The 23,438-nt window shown below is 36.5% G+C and overlaps 1 protein-coding gene across 13 annotated transcripts in view; it reads left to right on the top strand.

Annotated features, from left to right (window-relative positions):
- Positions 1–23,438, top strand: part of CEP63 (centrosomal protein 63) — a 101,466-nt gene that overhangs the window by 8,305 nt on the left and 69,723 nt on the right. For 11 of the 13 annotated variants that reach the window (XR_002337692.1, XM_005669858.3, XM_021069477.1 and 8 more), the window contains 2 exons: positions 1,289–1,357; positions 2,292–2,469. Coding sequence is in view for 12 of the 13 variants with exons in the window: in XM_021069474.1 (XP_020925133.1) it covers positions 1,289–1,357; positions 2,292–2,469 (247 nt within the window). In the remaining variant the exon portion in view is untranslated. Of the gene's footprint in view, positions 1–1,288; positions 1,358–2,291; positions 2,470–5,058; positions 5,106–23,438 lie in introns of those variants that run through there. The other 2 variants (XM_013982035.2, XM_021069475.1) reach the window with 1 other exon arrangement.

Here is a 23,438-nt window from a genome sequence, read left to right on the forward strand (position 1 = left end):
CGTTACACTTATCACTCTAGGGGACCATTTTGATTAATTTTTTCTTTCCCGTACAGGACTATTAATTCCTTGAAAGGGGCTATTTCATCACTGTATATCTAGTGGTTAGTGTAACACTGAATTCTCTGTTGACTAGAGGAGTCCTCTTCTCTGAGTAATATAATTTGAAGATGAGGCATTAGAACAAAGGAGTAGAACCTCCACACTACAGTCTTTGGGAATTACCTAAAGACTGATTCAGGGTTGAGCTGTGAAAGTTTAAGGAAAAAAGCAGTTTCTCAGGAGAGAAAAGTAGTTTGACATTGATGAACAGTTTGAAGATTTGTGATGAGAGGAGAAACGTATAGGAGGTACTACTGATTGGCATGTCTGATTTTAAGGGTGTTTTTCCCTCCTTCCTTCTCACCTGCTTTTCTTTATGGTGTGTCTCTCTTTCTGTCCCAGTCTGTCTTATCTCCCCTTCTTTCTCTGGTAGACTCTTCTCTGGGGTTCTCTAGCTATGACCTGTTTGCATAGGGGGTAGGTCAAAGAGGGAAGGGAGTTGGAGGTAAGTTCATCACAGGCCAGGTTGAAATGCTCTGAAACTGCAAGCATGAATAAAACGGGTTTTCTGCCCTGGAGGGTTGAATAGTAAGGAAAAAAAAAATGTGCCCCCCAAGAATAAAAATAAAGTTTCCAGTGTGGTGTAACTCCTGTGAAATAACCTGTTAAGAACCAGGAGCAATGAAGTGCAGAGGAGGGAGGGCCCACATAGCAGCCTTCCAGGGAAGGAAGGTTGTTCTGGGAGCTTCTTGGGCCTGTCATCTAGAAGGTGTATAGGATTTCCCATGATGGACCAAGGAGTTCAAGCCTAGGGCATTTACCCTTTTTATGCTATCAAAACAAAACAAAAATACACTTTTCCTCTGACCTGTATGACCCCAAATTTCTTCCTCTCATTTTGTGGCAGTGTCCGTCTGCTTGATCACCCCACCTCTACCCACGCCCACCCTTATATGAAGAGGTAGGGATGTGACAGTGAGGTATTTTGATTTCACTCATGCAGAGGGAGTGCCAACAACAACTCATATCATTTTAGATTATTTTCTTCTAGTTTAAAATATATTTGGATCTAGTAGTTTTTGAAGAGGCATTCCTTGACTGCTTCTACACTTAGGATTCTTCCATCCTAAGAAGTGCTGCATTTTCTCATCGTTACTTGTATGCTTTCTTTCACATTCTTAAGTTTATAAGTTGGAATGTTAGAGCATAAAACATAAAATTTCTCCTGACTTTTTTACTTTCCCAGTTGCCAGAACAAAGGGGATTTGGTGATGGAGGCTTTGTTGGAAGGAATACAAAATCGTGGACATGAAGGGTAAGTTTGCTTTTGACCTTAAGCTTCTCAATGAATTTAAAAGGCATGTCTGAGTTAAGCCTCTGACTATTTTGTGCCTTGGGTACAGACGCAGAAGTGTGAGCAAAAGCTAGGCTGAACCATGTCATGTTGTGGACAGCATCTCCCTTTGGGGTGTTTGCCTGATCTCAGCCATGTGAGGCTTGTCTTCATCCCAGTTTAAGTTTTCTACTCTTAAAAAAGCGAAAGGCTATAGAAGTTGTGTGACACTAGGAACAAATGCTTTTTTAAAAAAGTATTTAAGGCCTAGTAGTTACCTCTGTGGCCATTCCTGGAAACTGCTTTGAATCCAGTACAGCTAGTCCACTTTTGTTTCCCACCTTTGCAATATCTGGCATCTCCTGAAACACCGAAGGACATTAGTAAGTTAACAGTAATGTAGGTTGCAGTAAGTTTCTAACAATCAGGTGGAAATAGTCAAAATGAATTTGGCTCAAGGATGAATTTCTTGAAACAGCTCTGAAAATTGTACTGTCATTTTTCCTGATAGCCTACTTGTTTCCAAAGTGCTTTATTTTGGCCAGCTGAAAAGGTGACATATGCTTGCCTGGATTCCTCTTGAAAATTTCCTCAACATTTTACAAAAGAGCTAGTTGCTAGTTGTGGAAGTCTCACCCACAAGCCAGACTTGAAACATCAGCCTGTATTTGACCAAATGACTTAGGCTTTAGGTTGGCTATTAGAGGAAGACAAACTATTCTGTGGAATAAGTAATCACCTTGTATGAGCATTAAAAGGAGAAGCTCAGAGATCCTGTTCTTTGCTTCTGATAATAGATTTGTTGACTTGTTCCACCTCGGGTAGGTTTACATCTGCTGTGTTTGTTTACATGTGAAAGATGAAAAGCCAGTTGGATATATGTTCTATGTTCCTAATGGTCTGTTTTTATTTATAGGGGATTTTTGACATCCTGTGAAGCAGAACTACAGGAGCTCATGAAACAGATTGACATAATGGTAGCTCATAAAAAATCTGAGTGGGAAGGACAGACACATGCTCTAGAAACTTGCCTGGATGTCCGTGAACGGGAACTCAAGGCTCTCAGGAGTCAGTTGGATATGAAACACAAAGAGGTAAAACAGATGATTTCTTGCTCTTTTTGATATTTTTACCTTGCCTTTTATAGTGAATATGTTTTCTTAAATATTTCTGAAGAAAGCATTTAAAAAGTTTTTGGAAATTCAATTTACTTAAACTAAAGCAAAACAAAGTTCACTTATTTCTTCCACTCCCACTGAAGCCTTATCTCTCAAAGCCACAAATCCATTTTCTGTATCTACGAACTTGTTTTTTGTTTACTTTTTTCTTCTTTTTTTCTTTCTTTCTTTCCTTTTTTTTGTTTTTGTAGATTCCACATGTAAGAGAGATCATAGGGTATCCGTCTATCTGAATTATTTCACTTAGGGTAATGCTATCAAGGTCCATCCATGTTGAGGCAAATGGCAACATTTCTTTTCTTTCTTTTAATAGCTGAATAGCATTCTATATACATATGTACTACAGTTTTTTTTTTTTAAATAGATACTTAATCTGTTTCCACATCTTGGTTAATTATAAATAATACTGCAGTGAACCTGGAGTACATATAACTTTTTGAATTAGTTGGGGTTTTTGTTTGTTTTCTTAGATAAATACCCAGAGGTGGACTTGTTGTATTGTGTGTAGTTCCATTTTTAATTTTTGAGGAATCACCATACTATTTTCCATAACAGTTGCACCAATTCACCGTCTCACCAATAGTGCACGAGGGTTCCCTTTAGTCCATATCATTGCCAACACTTGTTATTTGTTGTCCTTTTGATAACTGACATTCTGCAAAGTGTGAGTTGATACCTCTTTGTTTGTTTGGTTGTTGTTGTTTTTTTTCATTTTGTTTTATTTTTATGGCCACACGTACAGCGTATGGAGGTTCCTGGGCCAGGGACTGAATCCAAGCCCCAGCTGTGAGCTACACTGCAACTGCAGCAAAGCCAGATCCTTTTTAACCGACTGGGCTGGGGATCAAACCTATACCTCTTCATCACCCCAAGCCGCAGCAGTCAGATTCTTAACCCACTGTGCCACAGTGGAAACTCCACTTTGTGGTTTTGATTCGCATTTCCCTGATGATTAGTGATGTTGATCATCTTTTCATGTACCTGTTGGGCACTTGTATTTTCTTTGGATAAATATCTTTTTGGACCTTCTGCCCATTTTTTTCATTAGATAGTTTCATTTTTTGCAATTGAATTGTATGAGTTCTTTGCATATTTTAGATATCAACGCCTTGTCAGATACATGATTTGCAGTTATTCCCTCCCATTCATTAAGTTGCCTTTTCATTTTGTTAATGGTTTCCTTTGCTATGCAGAAGCTTTTTAGTTTGAATTAGTCCCACTTGTGTATTTTGCTTTTGCTGCTTTTGCTTTTGCCATTGGTATCAGATTCAAAATATCATTGACAAGACCTATATCAAGATTACTGCTTACTGCCTGTTTTCTTCCAGGAGTTTTATGGTTTCAGGTCTTATATTCAAGTCTTTAATCCATTTTAAGTTAATTTTTGTGAATGGTGTAAGATAGTAGTCCAGCTTTCTTCTCTTGCAAGTGGCTGTACAGTTTTCCTGACATCATTTATTGAAGAGACTGTACTTTCCCTGTTGTATGTTTTTGGCTTATTTGTCATAAATTAATTGGCTGTATACATACGGGTTTATTTCTGTGCTATTCTGTTCCATTGATCTAAGTCACTGTTTTTATGCTAATACCCTATTGCTGTATGTAATAATAGCCTTATTACATTTCTTTGAAATTACATTTCTTTGAAATTAGAGAACGTGGTGCCTCCAGCTTTGTTCTTCCTCAAGATCACTTCGGCTATTCAATTCCATACAAATTTTAGGACTTTTTTCATTCTATTTCTATGAAAAACACCATTGGAATTTTGATAGGGATTGTGCTGAATCTTTAGATTGCTTTGGATAGTATGACCATTTTAACAGTATTAATTCTTTCAACCATGAACATAGAATATCTTTGCATTTATTTGTATCTTTTTTCCATTTCTTTACTGTCTTATAGTTTTCAGTTTACAGGTCTTTTACCTCCTTGATTAAGTTTATTCTTAGGTATTTTATTCTTTTTGATGCAGTTATAAATGGGATTACTTTCTTAATTTCTCTTTTTGATAGTTTGTTATTATTTAAAGACACACAGTCAACTTTTGTGTATTGATATTGTATCCTGCAACTTTATTAAATTCATTTATTAGTTCCATTAGTTTGTGGTGTAGTATTTAGGGTTTCCTAGCTATAGTTTCATGCCATCTGCAAACAGTGACAGTTTTACTTCTTTGTTTCCAATTTGGATGCCTTTTATTTCTTTTTCTTGCCTAATTATTCTGGCTAGGACTTCCAATACTATGTTGAATAAAAGTGGTGAGAGTGGACATCCTTGTCTTGTTCCTGATCTTAGAGGAAGAGCTATAAGCTTTTTAACAATGAGTCTGATGTTAGTTGTAGGCTTGTCTGTACAGCCTTAATTATGTTGAGTTATGTTCCTTCTACACCTGCTTTGTTGAGAGAATTTATCATAAATGGATTTGAATTTTGTCAAATGCTTTTTATGCATCTACTGAGATAATTTTTTGTGTTAATGTGGTATATTGCATTGATTGATTTATAGATGTTGGATCATCCCTGCACCTCTGGAATAAATCTCACTTGATCATGGTATGTGATCCTTTTAATTTATTGCTGAATTTGGTTTGCTGATATCTTGTTGAGAACTTTTGCATCTGTGTTCATCAGGCATATTAGCTTGTTAAAAAAATTTTTTTTTTGGCACTCTGTTCTGGTTTTGATTTCAGACTAATACTGGCCTCATAAAATGTATTTAGAAAAGGTCCTCCCTTTTCTATTTTTTGAAAGAATTTGAGAAGGATTGGTACCATTCCTTCTTTGAATGTTTAGTAGAATTCACCATTGAAACATCTGGTCTTAGACTTTTGTTTGTTGGGAGTTTTTGATTAGTGATTCAATCTCCTTGATAGTAATTGGTCTGTTTAGATTTTCTTTCTCATCATGATTCAGTCTTAGTTGCTTATATGTTTGTAGGAGTTTATCCATTACTTCTAGTTTGTCCAACTTGTTGGCACATAATGGTTTATAGTAGTCTTTATGATTCTTTGTATTTCTGTGGTATAGTAACATCTCCTTCATTTGTGACTTATTTGAGTCTTTTCTTTTCCTGGGTGAGTCTACCTAAAGTTTTATCAATTTTATTTATCTTTTTACAGAACTAGCCATCTCTTAGTTTCATTGATCTTTTTTGTTTTCTTTTTAGTCTCTATTTTGTTTACTTTTGCTCTGTATTTCCCTTCTACTAATGTTGGGCTTTGTTCTTCTTTTTCTAGTTCCTTAAGGTATAAAGTTAGGTTGTTTGTCTGAGACTTTTCTTGTTTCTTAAGTACATATTTATCACTGTGAACTTCCTTCATAGAATTGTTTTTGGTACAGCCCATAAATTTTGGTATACTACATTTCCATTTTGTTTTTCTCAAGGTATTTTAAAATTTCTCTTTTGATGTCTTCTTTAACCCATTGGTTATTCAGCAGCATGTTGTTTAATCCCCACATATTTGTGTATTTTCCTTTTTTCTTCATATAATTTCTCATTCCATGCCATTGTGACTGGGAAAAATGCTTGATATGATTTTAGTCCTCTTATATTTATTAAGACTTGATCTGTGGCCTAACATGAGAACTATCTTGGAAAATGTTCCATATGCACTTGAGAAAAATGTATATTCTGTTGCTTTTTATTCCTTCAGCCACTATGTCTTTTTGTTGAAGGATTTAGTTGCTTTTGGATGGAATGTCCTATAAATAAATATCTGTTAAGTCCATCTGGTCTAACGTGTTATTTAAGGCCAATATTTCCTTACTGATTTTCTGTCTGAATGATCTTTCTGTTGATGTAAGTGAGATACTAAAGTTTCCTCCTATTATTGTATTGCTGTCTGTGGCTCCCTTAAGTCTGTTAATAATAGTGTTAATAGTGTTAATAATATTTAGGTGCCCCCATGTTGGGTCTATAAATATTTATAAATGTTATATTCTCTTATTGGGATTGACCCCTTTGTCATAATATGTCCTTCTTTGACATTTATTAAAGTATTTTTACAGTCTTTTTTTTTCTTATATAAATATAGCTACTCCACCTTTCTTTTAGGCTTCCATTTGTGTGGAATGTCTTTCTCCATCCATTCACTTTCATTCTGTGTCCTTACCTCTAAAGTGTGTCTCTTGTAGGCAGCATATATAGATGTGTTTTACTTTTTATTCCTTCAGCCACTATGTCTTTTTGTTGAAGGATTTAGTCCATTTATGTTTAAAGTAATTATTGATAGGTGTGTGCTATCGTATTTTCTTAATTGTTTTCTAGCAGTTTTTGTAGTTCCTCTCCATTCCTTTCTTCTCTTGCTTGCTTCTTTTGTGGTTTGATGACTTACTGTAGTGGTATGCTTATATCCCTTTCTCTTTTTCTTTTGTATACTTACTATAGGTTTTTGCTTCCTGGTTACCATGAGACTTATATATAAGAATTTATATCTGTAACAGGCTATTTTAACTTGATAACAACTGAAGTTTTATTCCTTTCTCTAAAGCTCAACATTTACGCTCACATTTTGTGTTTTTGATTTCACATTTTTACATATTTTTATCTTGTGTATCCTTTAGCTAATTATCATATCAGTTTTGTTTTTTAACCTTTATACTAGATTTATAAGTAATTAACCCACTACCTTTACTATATATTTGCTTTTATAGTGAGACTTAGTCTTTCATATGTGTTCTTGTTACTAATTTGTGTTCTTCCTTTTTAGCTTGAAGATGTCCCTTTAAAATTTCTTGTACGTTCAGTTTATTGGTGATAAACTCCTTTAAGTTTTATTTATTTGGAAAGCTATTTTTATCTCTCCTTTGATTTGAATGAAGCTTTGCTGGGTAGAGTATTCCTGGTGGGAAGTTTTCTTCTTTCAGCACTTTGAATGCGTCATGTTTTCTGGCATGCAAAGTTTGTGCTGAAAAATCTGCTGATAGTCTTATGAGGATTCCCTGTACAAAATGAGCCATTTTTGCCTTGCAGATTTTTGTCTTTAACTTTTGATATTTTAATTATAATGTGTTTTGGTGTGGGTCTTTTTTATGTGACATCATCTTATTTTGAACACTCAGGGTTTTCTGGATCTAGATGTCTATTTTCTTCCCCAAGTGAATAAAGTTTTCAACCTTTTTTTTTTTTTTCCCCAAATAAGATTTCTTCCCCTTTCTCTCTTCTCTTTTTAGGAGTCCTACAAAGTGAAGGTTAGTCTCTTTGATGTTGATCCATACATCCTTTCTACACATTTTTTCCTTCTTTTTTCTTTTTGTTGCTCTTCACATTTTTTTCATTCTTTTTTCTTTTTGCTGCTTTGGTTGGGTGAATTCCACAGCTTTGTCTTCGAGTTGACTGATCCTTTCTTCTGCTTCTTCTAGTCTGCTGTTGAATTACTTTGGTGTATTCTTCAGTTCAGTTTTGGGATTCTTAATTCTGTGACTTCTACTTAATATTTTTCCATTCTCTTTGATGAAGTTATCACTGTGCTTATCCATTGTTCTCCCTAGTTCATGAGCATCTTTATGACCATTAGTTTGAACCCTTTATTAGGTAAATTACTTACCTCCATTTAATTACAGTTTTTTTTTCCCCCCTGAGGTTTATCTTGTTATTTCATTTGGAACATATTCCTCTGTTGCTTCATTTTACTTGACTCTGTTGGTTTCTATCTAGTAGGTGAAACAACTGCCTCTTCTAGTCTTGAAGGATTTGCCTTCTATAGGAGATCAACCTTGTTATTTAACCTTACTTCAGCTTCTCGTTGTCTTTCAACCCTCTGTGCTTGTCCAGGAAGCCTGTTATACTTTTAATAACTCCCAGTAGTTGAGGATATGCCAGGGCTTGTCATTATCCCAAAGTGGAGGATCTTGGCACCTAGATTCAGACTGACTAGAGGCTGGACCCTCAGGCAGCAGCTTTTAAAGTAGGCAAATATATGCAGTTCTGAGGGGCTGCACGGGTAAGCCACATTGGTTCTCAGAGCCAGGTTACCTGGAGGTGTCTATGTGGGCTCCAAAAGAGCTGTTTTCTGGGTGATGCTAGTGTGCTGGCACAAGGCAGAGGGAGAGTGCCAAGATGGTATTCACAGCTTACATTCCTTGAGGGCAGCTCCATAGGCCCCTAAATGTGAGTCAAAACAAGTAAAGAGGAGTCTTTCATAGAAAACCTGGGGAATGTACTTCATTATGCTTTCTGTGCAGTGCCCTGGGGTGGTAGCCTGCCAAGAACTATTCCTCCCATTGCCACAGTCTTGTGGGATCTAGGAATGCAAGCTCCTCTAGTCACTGGAGCAGTCATGGTTTGTCCCCTAAGTGCCAGCTGTGTATATAGCTACCCTCTAGGAGATACTGATACACTGGAGGCATCAGAGTATGGGAGCAAAGATAGCACCTGCCCTCCAAGGTCTCTGGACAGGATTACTATCAACCCCAAGATGAGTGCTTAATCAGAAACCCACCCCTCAGGCAACAGTCATGATGATCAATTAATAGTTCACCTTCACAGACAGATTGAGCTCCCAGATCTGTTGCCTCTTGCTCTTCCCTTGATATGGTAGCTGTTTATGAACTCTTTCTTCTTGGGCTGCAGTCCTTTAGGGACCATAAATAAAGGCCCTACTGACTTACCAGAGCCAATTGATGTAGAGGTGTCTCCTACAGCAGTCACAAAAATCCAGGCACCAGACAGGGGTGTGAGCTCCTTTCTGGGTGTCATCTGTTATATTCCCTTGGGACCCAGATTACAAGTTCTCCTGGCCTCCAGAGCCAGGTAATCAAGAATCATATCCTGGGCAGCAGCTGAAAAAATCAGGATACCAAATGTGTGTAAGGGCTTCCTTCCTGGAGAGACTAGTGCACTGGAGCATGGCAAAGGTGATACCTACCAGTCTTTGTTCCCACAGACTGTTCCAGCAGGTTCCTAGATGTGTGTGTTAGATGCCTGTCCCTCAGACAAAGATTTTAATATAAGTAGGTGAGCCTCCTTCTCTTTAATTCTAGGCATGATTGGCTGCCTCTGAGCTGGGCTCTGGGATGGGCACGAGAGCCCTATAGGAGGCATTTCTCAGATTGCTATTGTTTTGTGGCTCTTGGAACATACGACCCATTGGCTTTCAAAAATTAGATGTTTGGGAGGCTCATCTCTTAAGTGTAGGTCTTAAAAGTTGGGGTGTTCATTGTGGGGTTTGAGCCCTTTGCTCCTCAGAGAGAGCTCTAGATTTTGAGTTCCCTTCTGGTTGTTGGTTGCTATACCATGGGAGAGGTTTAAGATGAGATTGAGTCTCTGTCTACCCTATAGGCTTTTATATCGTTTTCTTCTTGTTTGCCCAATATATAGTCATCACTCAACTAGCCTTTAGGTTTTTTTTTTGTAAGGAGAAATTGTTCCATATTTAACTGTATATCCAGTGAATCTGGGAAGAGGTGAGTTCAGGATCTTGAACCGGTGATACTGTCTTTTTCATAATGCAGAGAAACTATTTGTGTGTCAGATTAGTTTCTATTCTGTTTTTTAATTCTGACGGTTTCTTTCAGAAGAAAAATTCATTGGTGAAAATGCATAAGAATATTAATTTAGTCCAAGGATCATCTTATGTTGGTCACATGCAATACATATATAACTAATTTAAGAAAATGTTAAGAGTGTCGCATGTTGTTTGTAAAACATTCTATTACATGTCCATATTAACAATCACCGAGTTTAGTAAACATTGCTTTTGGCCTCATTGTATGATTAGTGTAAAAAGTTAAGCCCCAAATTCAATAATTTTCTTCTTTTGGCTAGATTTAAAATAAAAGTCAGAAAAATCTTTTTAAAAAATTTGTATTTGCATTTGTTGAAAATTAGAACAAAAGAAAGAAAAGAGGAAAATAAAAATTATTTGCAATTTTACCACCCATAGTTATCGGTGACTTTGGGGAAAAGTTTAATAGTATTTCTAGTTGATTTCTCTTTATTTAGCTGGTATGGTAAAAATTACATTGAATATTGGAAGGGAAGCAGAAAGCATTTTTACGTGCAAGAATTACCTCTAAATTTCTGACATGAATGTCAATCTTAGAAGGGTTGGAAGAGTTGTATGGAAACACTGGTCCCAAGCCCACTTGAATGGGCTTTTCCCTCAGTAGGATCACCACTCATTAGTGCTGTTCTTCATCTTTAGCAGCACTTACGTGAGTGATACACTGAGATTGTGACTCTGGTGATAAGTGAGACTTATCAAGAATATTATATATTTCATGTCACAGGAAAGGAGTTAGTTTTCATAAAGTGGTTTTTTGGTTTTTGTTTTCTTTTGTTTTAATTTCAATGTCAAGAGAATCTTAATGGTTGGCCATTTGCATTTTGGGTCAAAGTAGTACAGTCGACTGTTGAACAGTATGGGGGCCAGGGGCTTCTAATCCATGTATAACTTTATAGCTAAACGCAGTCAAATCCATGTATAACATTATAGCTAACTCTCCTTGTCTGTTATTCCACATTTGTGAATTTATGTAGTACTGTAGTATTTATTGAAAAAGTCCTTGTATAAATGGACCCATGCATTTCAACCATGTTGTTCAGGGGTCAACTGTACATAGGAACATTGGCTGTGTTAGATTCAGTGTTCTGAGAATGCCACTTGCTAAACTGGAATTCATTTTAAAATTTGGGTAGACTTTTGAGAGGATATTTTGAAGTTGCACTTTATACAAAGATATAGAAGGGGGTGAAAAAGTATATGGAATCACAATCATATTTGACTTTTTCAAAATTGTAATTTAGGTAGGGTCAATACTCTTTGGCAGGGTACTTTAGTTACCACTTCCTTTATTTCTCTTCATAAAACAACAGAAGTTCTGTTTAGTAAGTTAAAAGTAATAGCAGTTTCCTAGTTAAAAAACACTGTACAGTTGACCCTTGAACAGCCTGGGAGTTAGGGGCACTGATCCCCCATGCAGTTGAAAATCCACATATAACTTTGCAGTTGGCCCTCGTATCTAGTTTTGAACACATGGATTCAATGAACTTCAGATGTTATAGTACTTGTTATAGTACTGTAGTACATATTTATTGAAAAACGTCCATGTATAAGGCGACCTGTGCAGTTCAAACCCATGTTGTTCAGGGGTTAACTGTATATCTAGATATCTAAGTTGTTTATTTTGTTAGAAGCACAAATTAAGAGAATTACCTCGTGTATAATCATGAGAATAGTCACTCTGAAGCTGTTTAAACTTATTCCTGTAGCTTAGTTTTGATGTCAAGGGCATTACTGCATTACAGGCAGGCCTTGTTTTATTAGCACTTTGCTGTACGGTGCTTTGCAGATGGTGTGTGGAAGGATTGCGAAAGCCTTGTGTTGAACAACTCTTGGCACCATTTTCCCAACATCATTTGAGTGATTCTTGTCTCTGTCAGATTTTGGTAATTCTTAAAATATTTCAAACTCTTTACCAGCATAAAGATTATGACTCATTGAAGGCTCAGATTATAGTTAGCATTTTTTGAACAATAAAGTATTTTTAGGAGTTCCCGTCGTGATGCAGCAGAAACGAATCCAACTAGGAACCATGAGGTTGTGGGTTTGATCCCTGGCCTTGCTCAGTAGGCTAAGGATCTGGCGTTGCCTTGAGCTGTGGTGTAGGTCGCAGACAGGGCTTAGATCCAGCATTGCTGTGGCTGTGGTGTAGGCTGGCAGCAACAGCTCCGATTAGACCCCTCACCTGGGAACCTCCATGTGCTACGAGTGCGGCCCTAAAAAGACCAAAGACCAAACAAACAAACAAAAAAACACAATAAAGTATTTTTAAAATAAGACATGTACATTGTTTTTTAAACATGATGCTTTTGCACCCCTAGTAGACTACAGTGCAGTGTAAACATAATGTTCACATGCACTGGGAAACTAAAAAATTCATGTGACTGTTTTCATTGCAATATTTGCTTTATTTTGGTGGTCCGGAAGGAATCTGCAGTATCTCTGAGGTATGTCTGTACTTAATACTTTAAAGAGAAATTAAAGGGATTATATAGATAGGTTCCTTGGTAAGGATTTGAGTAGTACAAATTTGGTCTGAGGACATAAAAGATATTTAGAAATGTAGCTGACTGGTTGATTTGCTGCTTCATTGATTGGGTTGCTGAAAGTTGATTACGTTTCTAGAGATAAAGTGCTAATTATAGGAATCTATTCCATAGAGTTTGTCTGTGAAATTGTAATTTCACTGTATTATTGGTGATAACATGTTTATAATCTACTTTGATCTGTACATGATAGAAGAACTAGAATATAGGGCTTTTAAGTTTTCATCATTTTTATTTGTTTGAAAGTTTCAGGCCTAGAAGCAGCTAGTCCTGTGGTATAAACCAGTGCTACTCAAATGACAGGTCCATGTGAGATAAAAGCCTTGGACCAGAATCTAAATCAGTGCATTGCGTCTTTTACCTCACTGAAGGTTTTGCTGTATAAAAATGGCAGTTGCACTAAACAGTGTTTTGTAATGTATTTGATTCACATTTTGCTTCAAGGTTCTAATCTCATGTTTGATTGCTGTTGTGACCAGCTCCAGCCCATCTCCAGATCATACTTGGAGGAATACTAGTATAAAGAACGCTTTTCTTTTCTTTTCCTTTTTTTTTTTCTTTTTTGCTTTTTTAGAGCCACACCCGAGGCATATGGGAGTTCCGAGGCTAGGGGTCGAATCCAAGCTACAGCTGCCAGCAACAGTGGATCCTTAACCCTCTGAACAAGGCCAGGGATCAAACCTGCATCCTCATGGATACTAGTCAGATTCATTGCTACACCATGATGGAAACTCCCAACAACTCGTTTTTTAAGTGAATGCTTTATATGTTTTCTGATTATGCTGTTGGGATTGGGTTGGTTTTAATGGACATTTTTGCTGATGTTACCTCCTAATGCTCTATAGAGCAGCAGGTAGAACCAATGAAACAAGTAAGGAATTTTGAGTCCTGGCTGTGCCTTTTTTCAGTTAAATGGGCTTGGACAAATAATTTAACCTCTCTAAGCCTGTTTCATCATGTGTAAAATTAGGGTATAATCTCTATGTCCTAGTGTGAAGGTTGAGTTACTATTTAAGAAACCACTTTGAAAACTCTAAATTGTATTTATTTACTAATTTTTAATTTTTTTAATTTTTTTTATTTTCCCACTGTAATAATTTTTTAAATTATAGTTGATTTGCAGTGTTCTGGCAATTTCTACTGTACAGCAAAGTGACCCAGTTACTCATATTATCTTCCATCATGTTCCATCACAAGTGATTGGATGTAGTTCCCTGTACTACTCAGCAGAATCTGATTGCTTATCCACTCCAAATGGAATAGTTTGCATCTACTAATCCCAAACTCCCAGTCTGTCCCACTCTCTCCCCCTGGCAACCACAAGCCTGTTCTCCATGTCCATGAGTTTATTTCTTTTCTATAGATAGTTTCATTTGTGCATATATTAGATTCCAGTTATAAGTGATATCATATGGTATTTGTCTTTCTCTTTTTGACTTGCTTCACTTAGTATGAGTCTCTAGTTCTACCCATGTTGCTGCAAATTGCATTATTTTGTCTTTTTTATGGCTGGGTAGTATTCCATTGTGTGTTATACCACATCTCAATCCATTCATCTGTTAATGGACATTTAGGTTGTTTCCGTATCTGGGCTATTGTGAATAGTGCAGCAGTGAATGTAGGTGTGCATGTCTTTTTGAATGAAAGTTTTGTCTGGATATATGCGCAGGAGAGGGATTGCTGGATCATGTAGTAGTTCTATATTTAGTTTTCCAAGGTACCTCTATATTGTTTTCCATAGTGTTTTACCAGTTTACATTCCCACCAACAGTTTAGGAGGGATTCCCTTATCTCCGAACCCTCTCTAGCATTTGTAGACTTATTAGTGGTAGCTGTTCTGACTGGCGTGAGGTGGTACCTCATCGTAGTTTTAATTTGCATTTCTCTAATAATTAGTGATGTTGAGCATTTTTCCATGTGCTTGTTGAAGAAATGTCTTTTTAGGTCTTCTGCCCGTTTTTCAATTGGGTTGTTTGTATTTTTGCTGTTGAGTTGTATGAGTTGTTTGTTTATTTTGGAGATTAAGCCCTTGTCAGTTGCATGTTTGCAATTATTTTCTCCCATTCCTTAGGTTGTCTTTTTTTTTTTTTTTTTTTTTTTTTATGGTTTCCTTTGCTGTGTTTGCAAGTTTGATTAGGTCCCATTGGTTTATTTTTTGTTTTTATTTCTATTCCTTTGGGCGACTGACCTAAGAAAATATTTGTATGGTTAATGTCAGAATGTTTTGCCTGTGTTCTATTTTAGGATTTTATGGTGTCTTACCTTGTGTTTAATTCTTTAAGCCATACTGAATTTATTTTTGTTCATGGTATGAGGGTATGTTCTAGTTTCATTGATTTACATGCAGCTTTCTAGTTTTTCCAGCACCACTTGCTGAAGTGACTTTTTCCATTTTATATTCTTACTTCTTTGTTGAAGATTAATTGACCACAAATGTCTGGGTTTATTTCTGGGTTCTCTATTCTGTTCAACTGGTTTATATGTCTGTTTTGGTACCAGTACCACACTGTCTTGATTACCATGGCTTTGTAACATTGCCTAAAGTCTGGGAGAGTTATCCCTCCTGCTTAGTTTTTTCTCCTCGGGATTGCTTTGGCAATTAAGGGTCCTTTATGGTTTCATAAATTTTTGGATTGTTTGTTGCAGTTCTGTGAAAAATGTCATGGATAATTTGATAGGGATTGCATTGAATCTGTAGATTGCTTTGGGTAATATAGCCATTTTAACGATATTAATCCTTCCAATCCAGGAGCATGGAGTATCTCTGCATTTTTGAATCCCCTTTAATTTCCTTCATTAATGTTTTATAGTTCTCAGCATATAAGTCTTTCACCTCCTGGTCAAGTTTATTACTAGGTATTTAATTTTTGGAAGTGTGATTTTAAGAGGTATTGTATTTTTATATTCCTTTTCTAATATTTCATTGTTTGTATACAGAAATGCAGCCGATTTTGAATGCTAATTTTGTATCCTGCTACTTTGCTGAATTCATCGATCATTTATTTTACATGGAATCCTTAGGGTTTTCTGTATATAGTATCATGTCATCTGCATACAGTGACAGTTTTACCTCTTCTCGTCCAGTTTGGATACCTTTTATTTCTTTTCTTTGTCTGATTGCTGTGGCTGGGACTTCCAGTACTATTTAAATAAAAGTGGTAAGAAAAAAAAAAAAAAGTGGTGAGAGTGGGCATTCTTGTCTTGATCCAGATTTTAGCGGGAAGGCTTTCAGCTTTTATTTGTTGAGTATTATATTGGCTGTGGCTTTGTCATAATGGCTTTTATTATGGCAAGGTATGTTCCCTCTATACCCACTTTGGTAAGAATTTTTATCATGGATGGATGATGGGTTTTGTCAAATGCTTTTTCTGAATCTATTGAGATGGTCATGTGGTTTTTGACTTTTTTTGTTAATATGGTGGATGACGTTGATTGATTTGCTTATGTTGAACTTGGAATGAATCCCACTTGGACATGGTGTATGATGTTTTTATGTGTTGTTGGATTCAGTTGGTTGGTTAAAATTTTGTTGAGAATTTTTGCATCTATATTCATTAAAGATACTGGCCTATAATTTTTTTTTTGGTAGTATCTTTGTCTGGTTTTGGTATTAGGGTGATGGTGGCTTCATAGAATGTCTTTGGGAATGTTCTTTCTTCTTCAACCTCTTGGAAAAGTTTAAGAAGGATAGGGTATAAGTTCTTTGTATGTTTGGTAGAATTTGCCTATGAAGCCACCTGGTCCTGGAATTTTGTTTGTGGGGACTGTTTTTATTACATATTCAGTTCCATTTCTAGTAATTTCTGTTCAAATGATATATTTCTTGATTCAGTTTTGATGGGCTCTATGTCTCAAGAAAGCTGTCCATTTCTTCTACGTTGTCAAATTTGTTGGCATATAATTGTTCATAGTATTCTTTTACGGTTTTTTATATTTTTGCAGTATCTGTTGAGATTGCTCCTTTTTCATTTTTTATTTTGATTATTTGGGTTCCCTCTTCTTGGTGAGTCTGGCCAGAGGTTTGTTGATTTTGTTGACCCTTTCAAATAACCACCTCTTGGTTTTATTGATTTTTTTTTTCCTGTTGTTTTTGAATCTCTATTTTCTTGATTTCCTCTCTGATCTTTGTGATTTCCTTCGTTCCGCTGCCTTTAGGGTTTTTTTTGTTCTTCTTTTTCTAATTCTTTTAGGTAGTAGGTTAAGTTGTCCATTTGAGATTTTTCTTCTTTTTTGAGGAAGGCCTTTATCACTATGAACTTCCCTCTAAGAACTGCTTTTGGGTTTTTTTTTTTAATCTCATAGTTTTTTTTATTACTCAATTAATTTTATTATATTTATAGTTGTGCAGTGATAATCACAACCAAATTTTATAGCATTTCCATCCCAAACCCCCAGCACATCCCCCACCCCCCAACCCGTCTCCTTTGAAAACCATAAGTTTTTCAAAGTCCGTGAGTCAGTATCTGTTCTGCAAAGAAGTTCATTGTGTCCTTTTTTTTAGATATAAGTGATAGCATATGATGTTGGTGTCTCACTGTCTGACTGACCTCACTTAGCATGACAATTCCTAGGTCCATCCATGTTGCTGCAAATGCCATTATTTCTTTCCTTTTAATGGCGGAGTAATAGTCCATTGTTTATATATACCACATCTTCTTTATCCACGCCTCTGTCAATGGACATTTAGGTTGTTTCCATGTCTTAGCTATTGTATATAGTGGTGCAAAGAACATTGGAATACATGTATCTTTTGAGTCATGGTTTTCTGTGGATAGATGCCCAGGAGTAGGATTGCTGGATCAAATGGTAATTCTTTTTTTTTTTTTTTTTTTTTTTTTTTTTTTTTTGTCTTTTGTCTTTTTTTTGTTGTTGTTGTTGTTGCTATTTCTCAAATGGTAATTCTATTTTTAGTTTTCTGAGAATCTCCATACTGTTTTCCACAGTGGTTGCACCAATTTACATTCCCACTAACAGTGTAATATGGTTCCCTTTTCTGGACACCCTCTCCAGTGTCTATTGTTTATAGCCTTTTTGATGATGGCTGCTCTGGCTGGTGTGAGGTGGTACCTCACAGTGGTTTTGATTTGCATTTCTCTAGTAGTTAGTGGTGTTGAACATCTTTTTATGTGATTTTTGGCCATCTGTGTGTCTTCATTGGAGAATTGTCTGCCTATTTTTTTCATGGGGTTGTTTGTTTTTTTGGTATGGAGCTGCAGAAGGTGTTTATAAATTTTGGAGATTAATCCCTTGTCAATTGCTTCATTTGCAAATATTTTCTCCCATTCTGTGGGTTGTCTTTTCGTTTTGTCTAGGGTTTCCTTTGCTGTGCAGAAACTTTTAAGTTTGTTTAAGTCCCATTTGTTTATTTTTGTTTTTATTGTCATTACTCTAAGAGGTGTATCTGAGAAGGTGTTGCTGTGGTTTATGCTGGAGAGTGTTTGGCCTATGTTTTCCTCTAAGAGTTTTATAGTATCTGGTCTTATATCTAGGTCTTTAATCTATTTTGAGTTTATTTTTGTGTATGGTATTAAAGAGTATTTTAGTTTCATTCTTTTACATGTGGCTGTCCAGTTTTCACAGCACCACTTACTGAAGGAGCTGTCTTTCCTCCATTGTATAGTCTTGCCTCCTTTGTCATAGATGAGTTGACTGTAGGTGCATGAGTTTAATTCTGGGCTTTCTTTCTTTTTGCTTTTTTTTTTAGGGCTGCACCTGGCATATGGAGGTTCCCAGGCTAGGGGTTAAATTGGAGCTACAGCTGCTGGCCTACGCCACAACCACAGCAACACAGATGTGAGCCACAACTGTGACCTACACCACAGCTCAGGGCAACACCAGATCCTTAACCCACTGAGCCCAGGCCAGGGATCAAACCTGCAACCTCATGGTTCCTAGTTGGACTTGTTTCTGCTGCGCCATGAATGAGAACTCCCAATTCTGTGCTTTCTATCCTGTTCCTCTGATCTATATTTCTAGTACCTTACAGTTTTGATGACTAGTTTTGTAGCATAGTCTGAAGTTGAGGAGACTGATTCCTCCAACTCCATTTTTCTTTCTCAGAATGGCTTTGCTATTCTGGGTCTTTTGTGCTTCCAAACAACTTTAAAATATTTTGTTCTAGTTCTGCAAAGATGTCCTTGGTAATTTGATAAGGATTTCATTGAATCTGTAGATTGCCTTGGGTACTATAGTCATTTTGATTCTTCCAATCCAAGAGCGTGGTATGTTTTTCCATCTGTTTGTGTCGTCTTTGATTTCTTTCATGAGCATCTTATAGTTTTCAGAGTACAGGTCTTTTGTCTCTTTAGGTATGTTTATTCCTAAGTATTTTATTCTCTTCGATGTGATGATAAATGGGATCATTTCCCTAATTTCTCTTTCTTATCTTTCATTGTTAGTATATAGAAATGTAGTCAATTTCTGTGTTTTAATTTTGTGTCCTGCAACTTTTCCAAATTCATCGATGAGCTCTAACAGGTTTTCAGTAGAGTCTTTAGGATTCTCTAGGTATAGTATCATGTCATCTGCAAATAGTGATACTTTTACTTCTGCTTTTCCAATTTGGATTCCTTTTATTTTTTTTTCTTCTCTGATTGCCATAGCTAGGACTTCTGATACTATGCTGAATAGTAGTCCTGAGAGCAGGCATCCTTGTCTTGTTCCTGATCTCAGTAGAATTCTTCCAGCTTTTCACCATTGATGTTAGCTGTGGGTTTGTCATATTTGGCCTTTATTATGTTGAGGTAGGTTCCCTCTATGCCCACTTTCTGAAGGGTTTTTATCAGAAAAGGGTGTTGGGGTTTGTCAGAGGATTTGTCTGCATCTACTGACAGGATCATATGGTTTTTATTCTTCAGTTTGTTAATATGATGTATGACACTGATTGAATTGCAGGTATTGAAGAATCCTTGCATCCCTGCGATAAATCCCACTTGATCATGATATACAATCCTTTTAATGTATTGCTGGATTCAGTTTGATAGTTATTTTGTTGAGGATTTTTCCATCTATGTTCCCCAGTGAAATTGGCCTATAATTTTCTTTTTTTGTGATATCTTTGTCTGGTTTTGGTATCAGGGGGATGGTGACCTCATAGAATGAGTTCGAGAGTGTTCCTTCCTCTGCAATTTTTTGGAATAGTTTCAGAAGGATAGGTGTTAGCTCTTCTCTAAATGTTTGATAGAATTTGTCTGTGAAGCCATCTGGTCCTGGACTTCTGTTTGTTGGAAGTTTTTTTTTTAATCACAGTTTCAGTTTCAGTACTTGGGATTGCTTCATTCATCCTTTCTATTTCATCTTGGTTTATTCTTGGAAGATTGTGCTTTTCTAAGTATGTGTCCATTTCTTCTAGGTTTTCCATTTTATTGGCATATAGTTGCATGTAGTGGTGTCTTATGATCCTTTGTATTTCTGTGATGTCCATTTTGACCTCTCCTTTTTCATTTCTAATTTTATTGATTTGAATCATCTCTTTTGTTCTTGATAAGTCTGGCTAAGGGTTTATCAATTTTGTTGATTTTTTCAAAGAACCAGCTTTTAGTTTCATTGATCTTTTCTATGGTTTTCTTCATTTCTAGTTCATTGATTTCTGCTCTAATCTTTATGATTTCTTTCCTTCTGCTAACTTTAGGTCTTGTCTGTTCTCTCTCTAGCTGCTTTAGATGCAAAGTTAGGCTGTTTATTTGAGCTTTTTCTTTCCTTAGGTAGGCTTGTATTGCTATAAACTTGCCTCTTAGAACTCCTTTTGCTGCATCCCATTGGTTTTGGAGTGTTGTATCTTTGTTGTCCTTTGCTTCTAGGTACTTTTTAATTTCCTCTTTGATTTCTTTAGTGATCCATTGGTTGTTTAATAGCATGTTGTTGAGTCTCCATGTGTTTGTGGTTTTTGCAGGTTTTTTTTCTCAATGTCTATTTCCAGTTGAATAGCATTGTGGTTAGAAAAGATGCTTGATTTGATGTCAGTTTTCTTAAAGTTACCAAAGCTTGATTTGTGGCCTAGAATGTGATCAATCCTAGAGAATGTTCCATGTGCACTTGAGAAGAATGTGTATTCTGCTGCTTTTGGATGGAATGTCCTATATATATCTATTAAGTCCATCTGGTCTAATGCTTCATTCCGGGCCTGTGTTTCTGGGTTGATTTTCTGTATGGATGATCTGTCCATTGCTGTAAGTGGGGTGTTAAAGTCCCCTGCTATTATTGTGTTATTGGTCATTTCTTCTTTTAAGGTTGCTAGCAGTTGCCTTATATATTGAGGTGACCCTATGTTGGGTGCATATATATTTACAATTGTTATATCTTCTTGGATTGATCCTTTGATCATTATGTAATGTTCTTCTTTGTCTCTTATAATATTCTTTATTTTAAGGTCGATTTTGTCTGATATGAGTATTGCTACTCCACCTTTCTTTTGATTCCCGTTGCATAGAATATTTTTTTCCATCCTCTCACTTTCAATTTGTATGTGTCCCTAGAAGTGAAGTGCTATCTTGAAGACAGCACACATATGGGTCTTGTTTTTGTATCCATTCAGCCAGCCTGTGTCTTTTGGTTGGGACATTTAGTCTATTAACATTTACGGTAATTATTGATATGTATGTTCTTACTGCCATTTTAGTAACTGTTTTGGGTTTGTTTTTGTTGCTCTTTTTTCTTCCCTTTTTCTCTTGTTCTCTCCTCTTGTGGTTTGATGACTATCTTTAGTATTTGAGTTGATATTTCTTATTTGTGTGTGTATCAGTTGTAGATTTTTGGTTTGCAGTTACTCTGAAGTTTTGATATAGAGTCTGTATATACACATGATTGTTTTAAGTTTTTGGTCTCTTAATTGCAAGTGCATCGGCAGTGTCCTGCATTTGTACCCCTCCTCTTCTCTCGAGTTCTGATTTTGGTAGCATAATTGTGTGTGGATGATCTCCTATCTTTACTGCATATATGCTTTACTGGTGAACCTTGTCATTTGTGGTATTTTTGTTTCTAGTTGTGGCCTTTTCTTTTCTGCCTAGAGAAGTTCCTTTAGTATTTGTTGTAAAGCTGGTTTAGTGTTGCTGAATTCTCTTAGCTTTTGCTTATCTGTAAAGCTTTTGATTTCTCCTTCAAATCTGAAATGAGAGCTTTCTGGGTAAAGTAAGGAAGTTGGAGGTTTTTTCCTTTCATCATGTTAAGCACATCATGCCATTCCCTTCTGGCCTGCAGAGTTTCTGCTGAAAAAAATCTGCTGATAACCTCATCAGGGTTCCCTTTTATGTTATTTTTTTTTTTTCCCTAGCTGCTTTTCTCTTTGTCTTTAATTTTGGTCAGTTTGATTAATATGTATCTCAGAGTTTATTTTATGTGGTACTCATTGTCCTTCCTGGATTTTAGTGAGTGGTTCCTTATCTCTTGGAATATTTTTTCTGTCCTTTCTCTTTTCTTCTTATGGCACCCCTGTAACACGGATGTTGGTGAGATTAACGTTGTCCCAGAGATCTCTTAGACTGTCGTCATTTCTTTTCAATCTTTTTTTCTATTTTTTGTTCCACATCGGTGATTTCCATTAGTCTGTCCTCCACCTCGCTTATTTGTTCTGCCTCCTGTATTCTGTTGTTGGTTGCTTCTAATGAATTTTTTATTTCAGTTATCGTATTTTGCATCTCTGCTTGCTTAAGTTTTAAATCTTGTATTTCTTTTTTTTTTGTTTTTGTTTTTTTTTGTTTTTTTGTATTTTTGTCTTTTTGTCTTTTTAGGGCTGCACTGCAGCATATGGAGGTTCCCAGGCCAGGGGTCTAATCGGAGCTGTGGCCACCGGCCTACGCCAGAGCCACAGCAATGCGGGATCCAAGCCGCGTCTGCAACCTACACCACAGCTCATGGCAACGCCGGATCGTTAACCCACTGAGCAAGGGCAGGGACCGAACCCGCAACCTCATGGTTCCTAGTCGGATTCATTAACCACTGCGCCACGACGGGAACTCCTTGGTGTGCTTTTTTACATCTTCATGTTTATCATTTTGCTGTTCCTTGGGTTTATTGTCACTTTCACAGTAGTTTTGTTTGTTTGTTTGTTTAGATCTGTATACTGGCTTATTTAAGTGATTACTTTCCAATTGTGATTTCCTCCATCCTATTTCTCCTTACCTTTTATTTAGGAGAGCCCTTTCAGTATGTCTTTCAGAATGGGTTCAGTATTGCTATACTCTTTTAGTCTTTGTTTGTTGGAGAAATTCTTTATTTCTCCTTCTATTTTAAGTGATATTCTTGGTGGGTAGAGTATTCGAGGCTGCAAATTTTTGAATATATCTTGCTGTTTTCTTCTGGCCTGTAGTGTTTCTATAGAGAAATCAGCTGATACCCTTATGGGGGTTCCCTTATAATTAACTCTTTTTCTCTTGCTCCTTTAGAATCCACTCCTTATCTTTAACATTTGCCATTTTTATTATAATATATCTTGGTGTAGGTCTGTTTGAGTTTCACTTGTGTGGGGTCCTTGGTGCTTCCTGTATCTTGATATCTGTTTCCTTTAGATTGGAAAGTTTTCACCCAAAATTTCTTCAAATATATTTTCAATTCCTTTTACTTTTTTGTCTCCTTCTGGGATCCCTATTATGCTTAGATTGGCCTGCTTTATATTATCCCACAGGTCTTTTATACTGCTTTCATGTTTTTTTCATTTGGTTTTCTGCCTGATGTCCTGATTGGGTGTGTGCATTCCCAGGGGAGTGAGAGCGACAAAGGGTGGTGCTCAGTTTCAGTGCCCTCCTCTGCAGTTACAGGGCAGCAGGTGGTGCTTGTTCTCAGACCCTTAGTGGAGGTGGGCCACAGCCATCTCTGGAATCTGAGATGGCTGCCATGGTTTGTCC

This window comes from Sus scrofa, chromosome 13 (genome assembly GCF_000003025.6).
Source record: "Sus scrofa isolate TJ Tabasco breed Duroc chromosome 13, Sscrofa11.1, whole genome shotgun sequence".
Taxonomy (NCBI): domain Eukaryota; kingdom Metazoa; phylum Chordata; class Mammalia; order Artiodactyla; family Suidae; genus Sus; species Sus scrofa.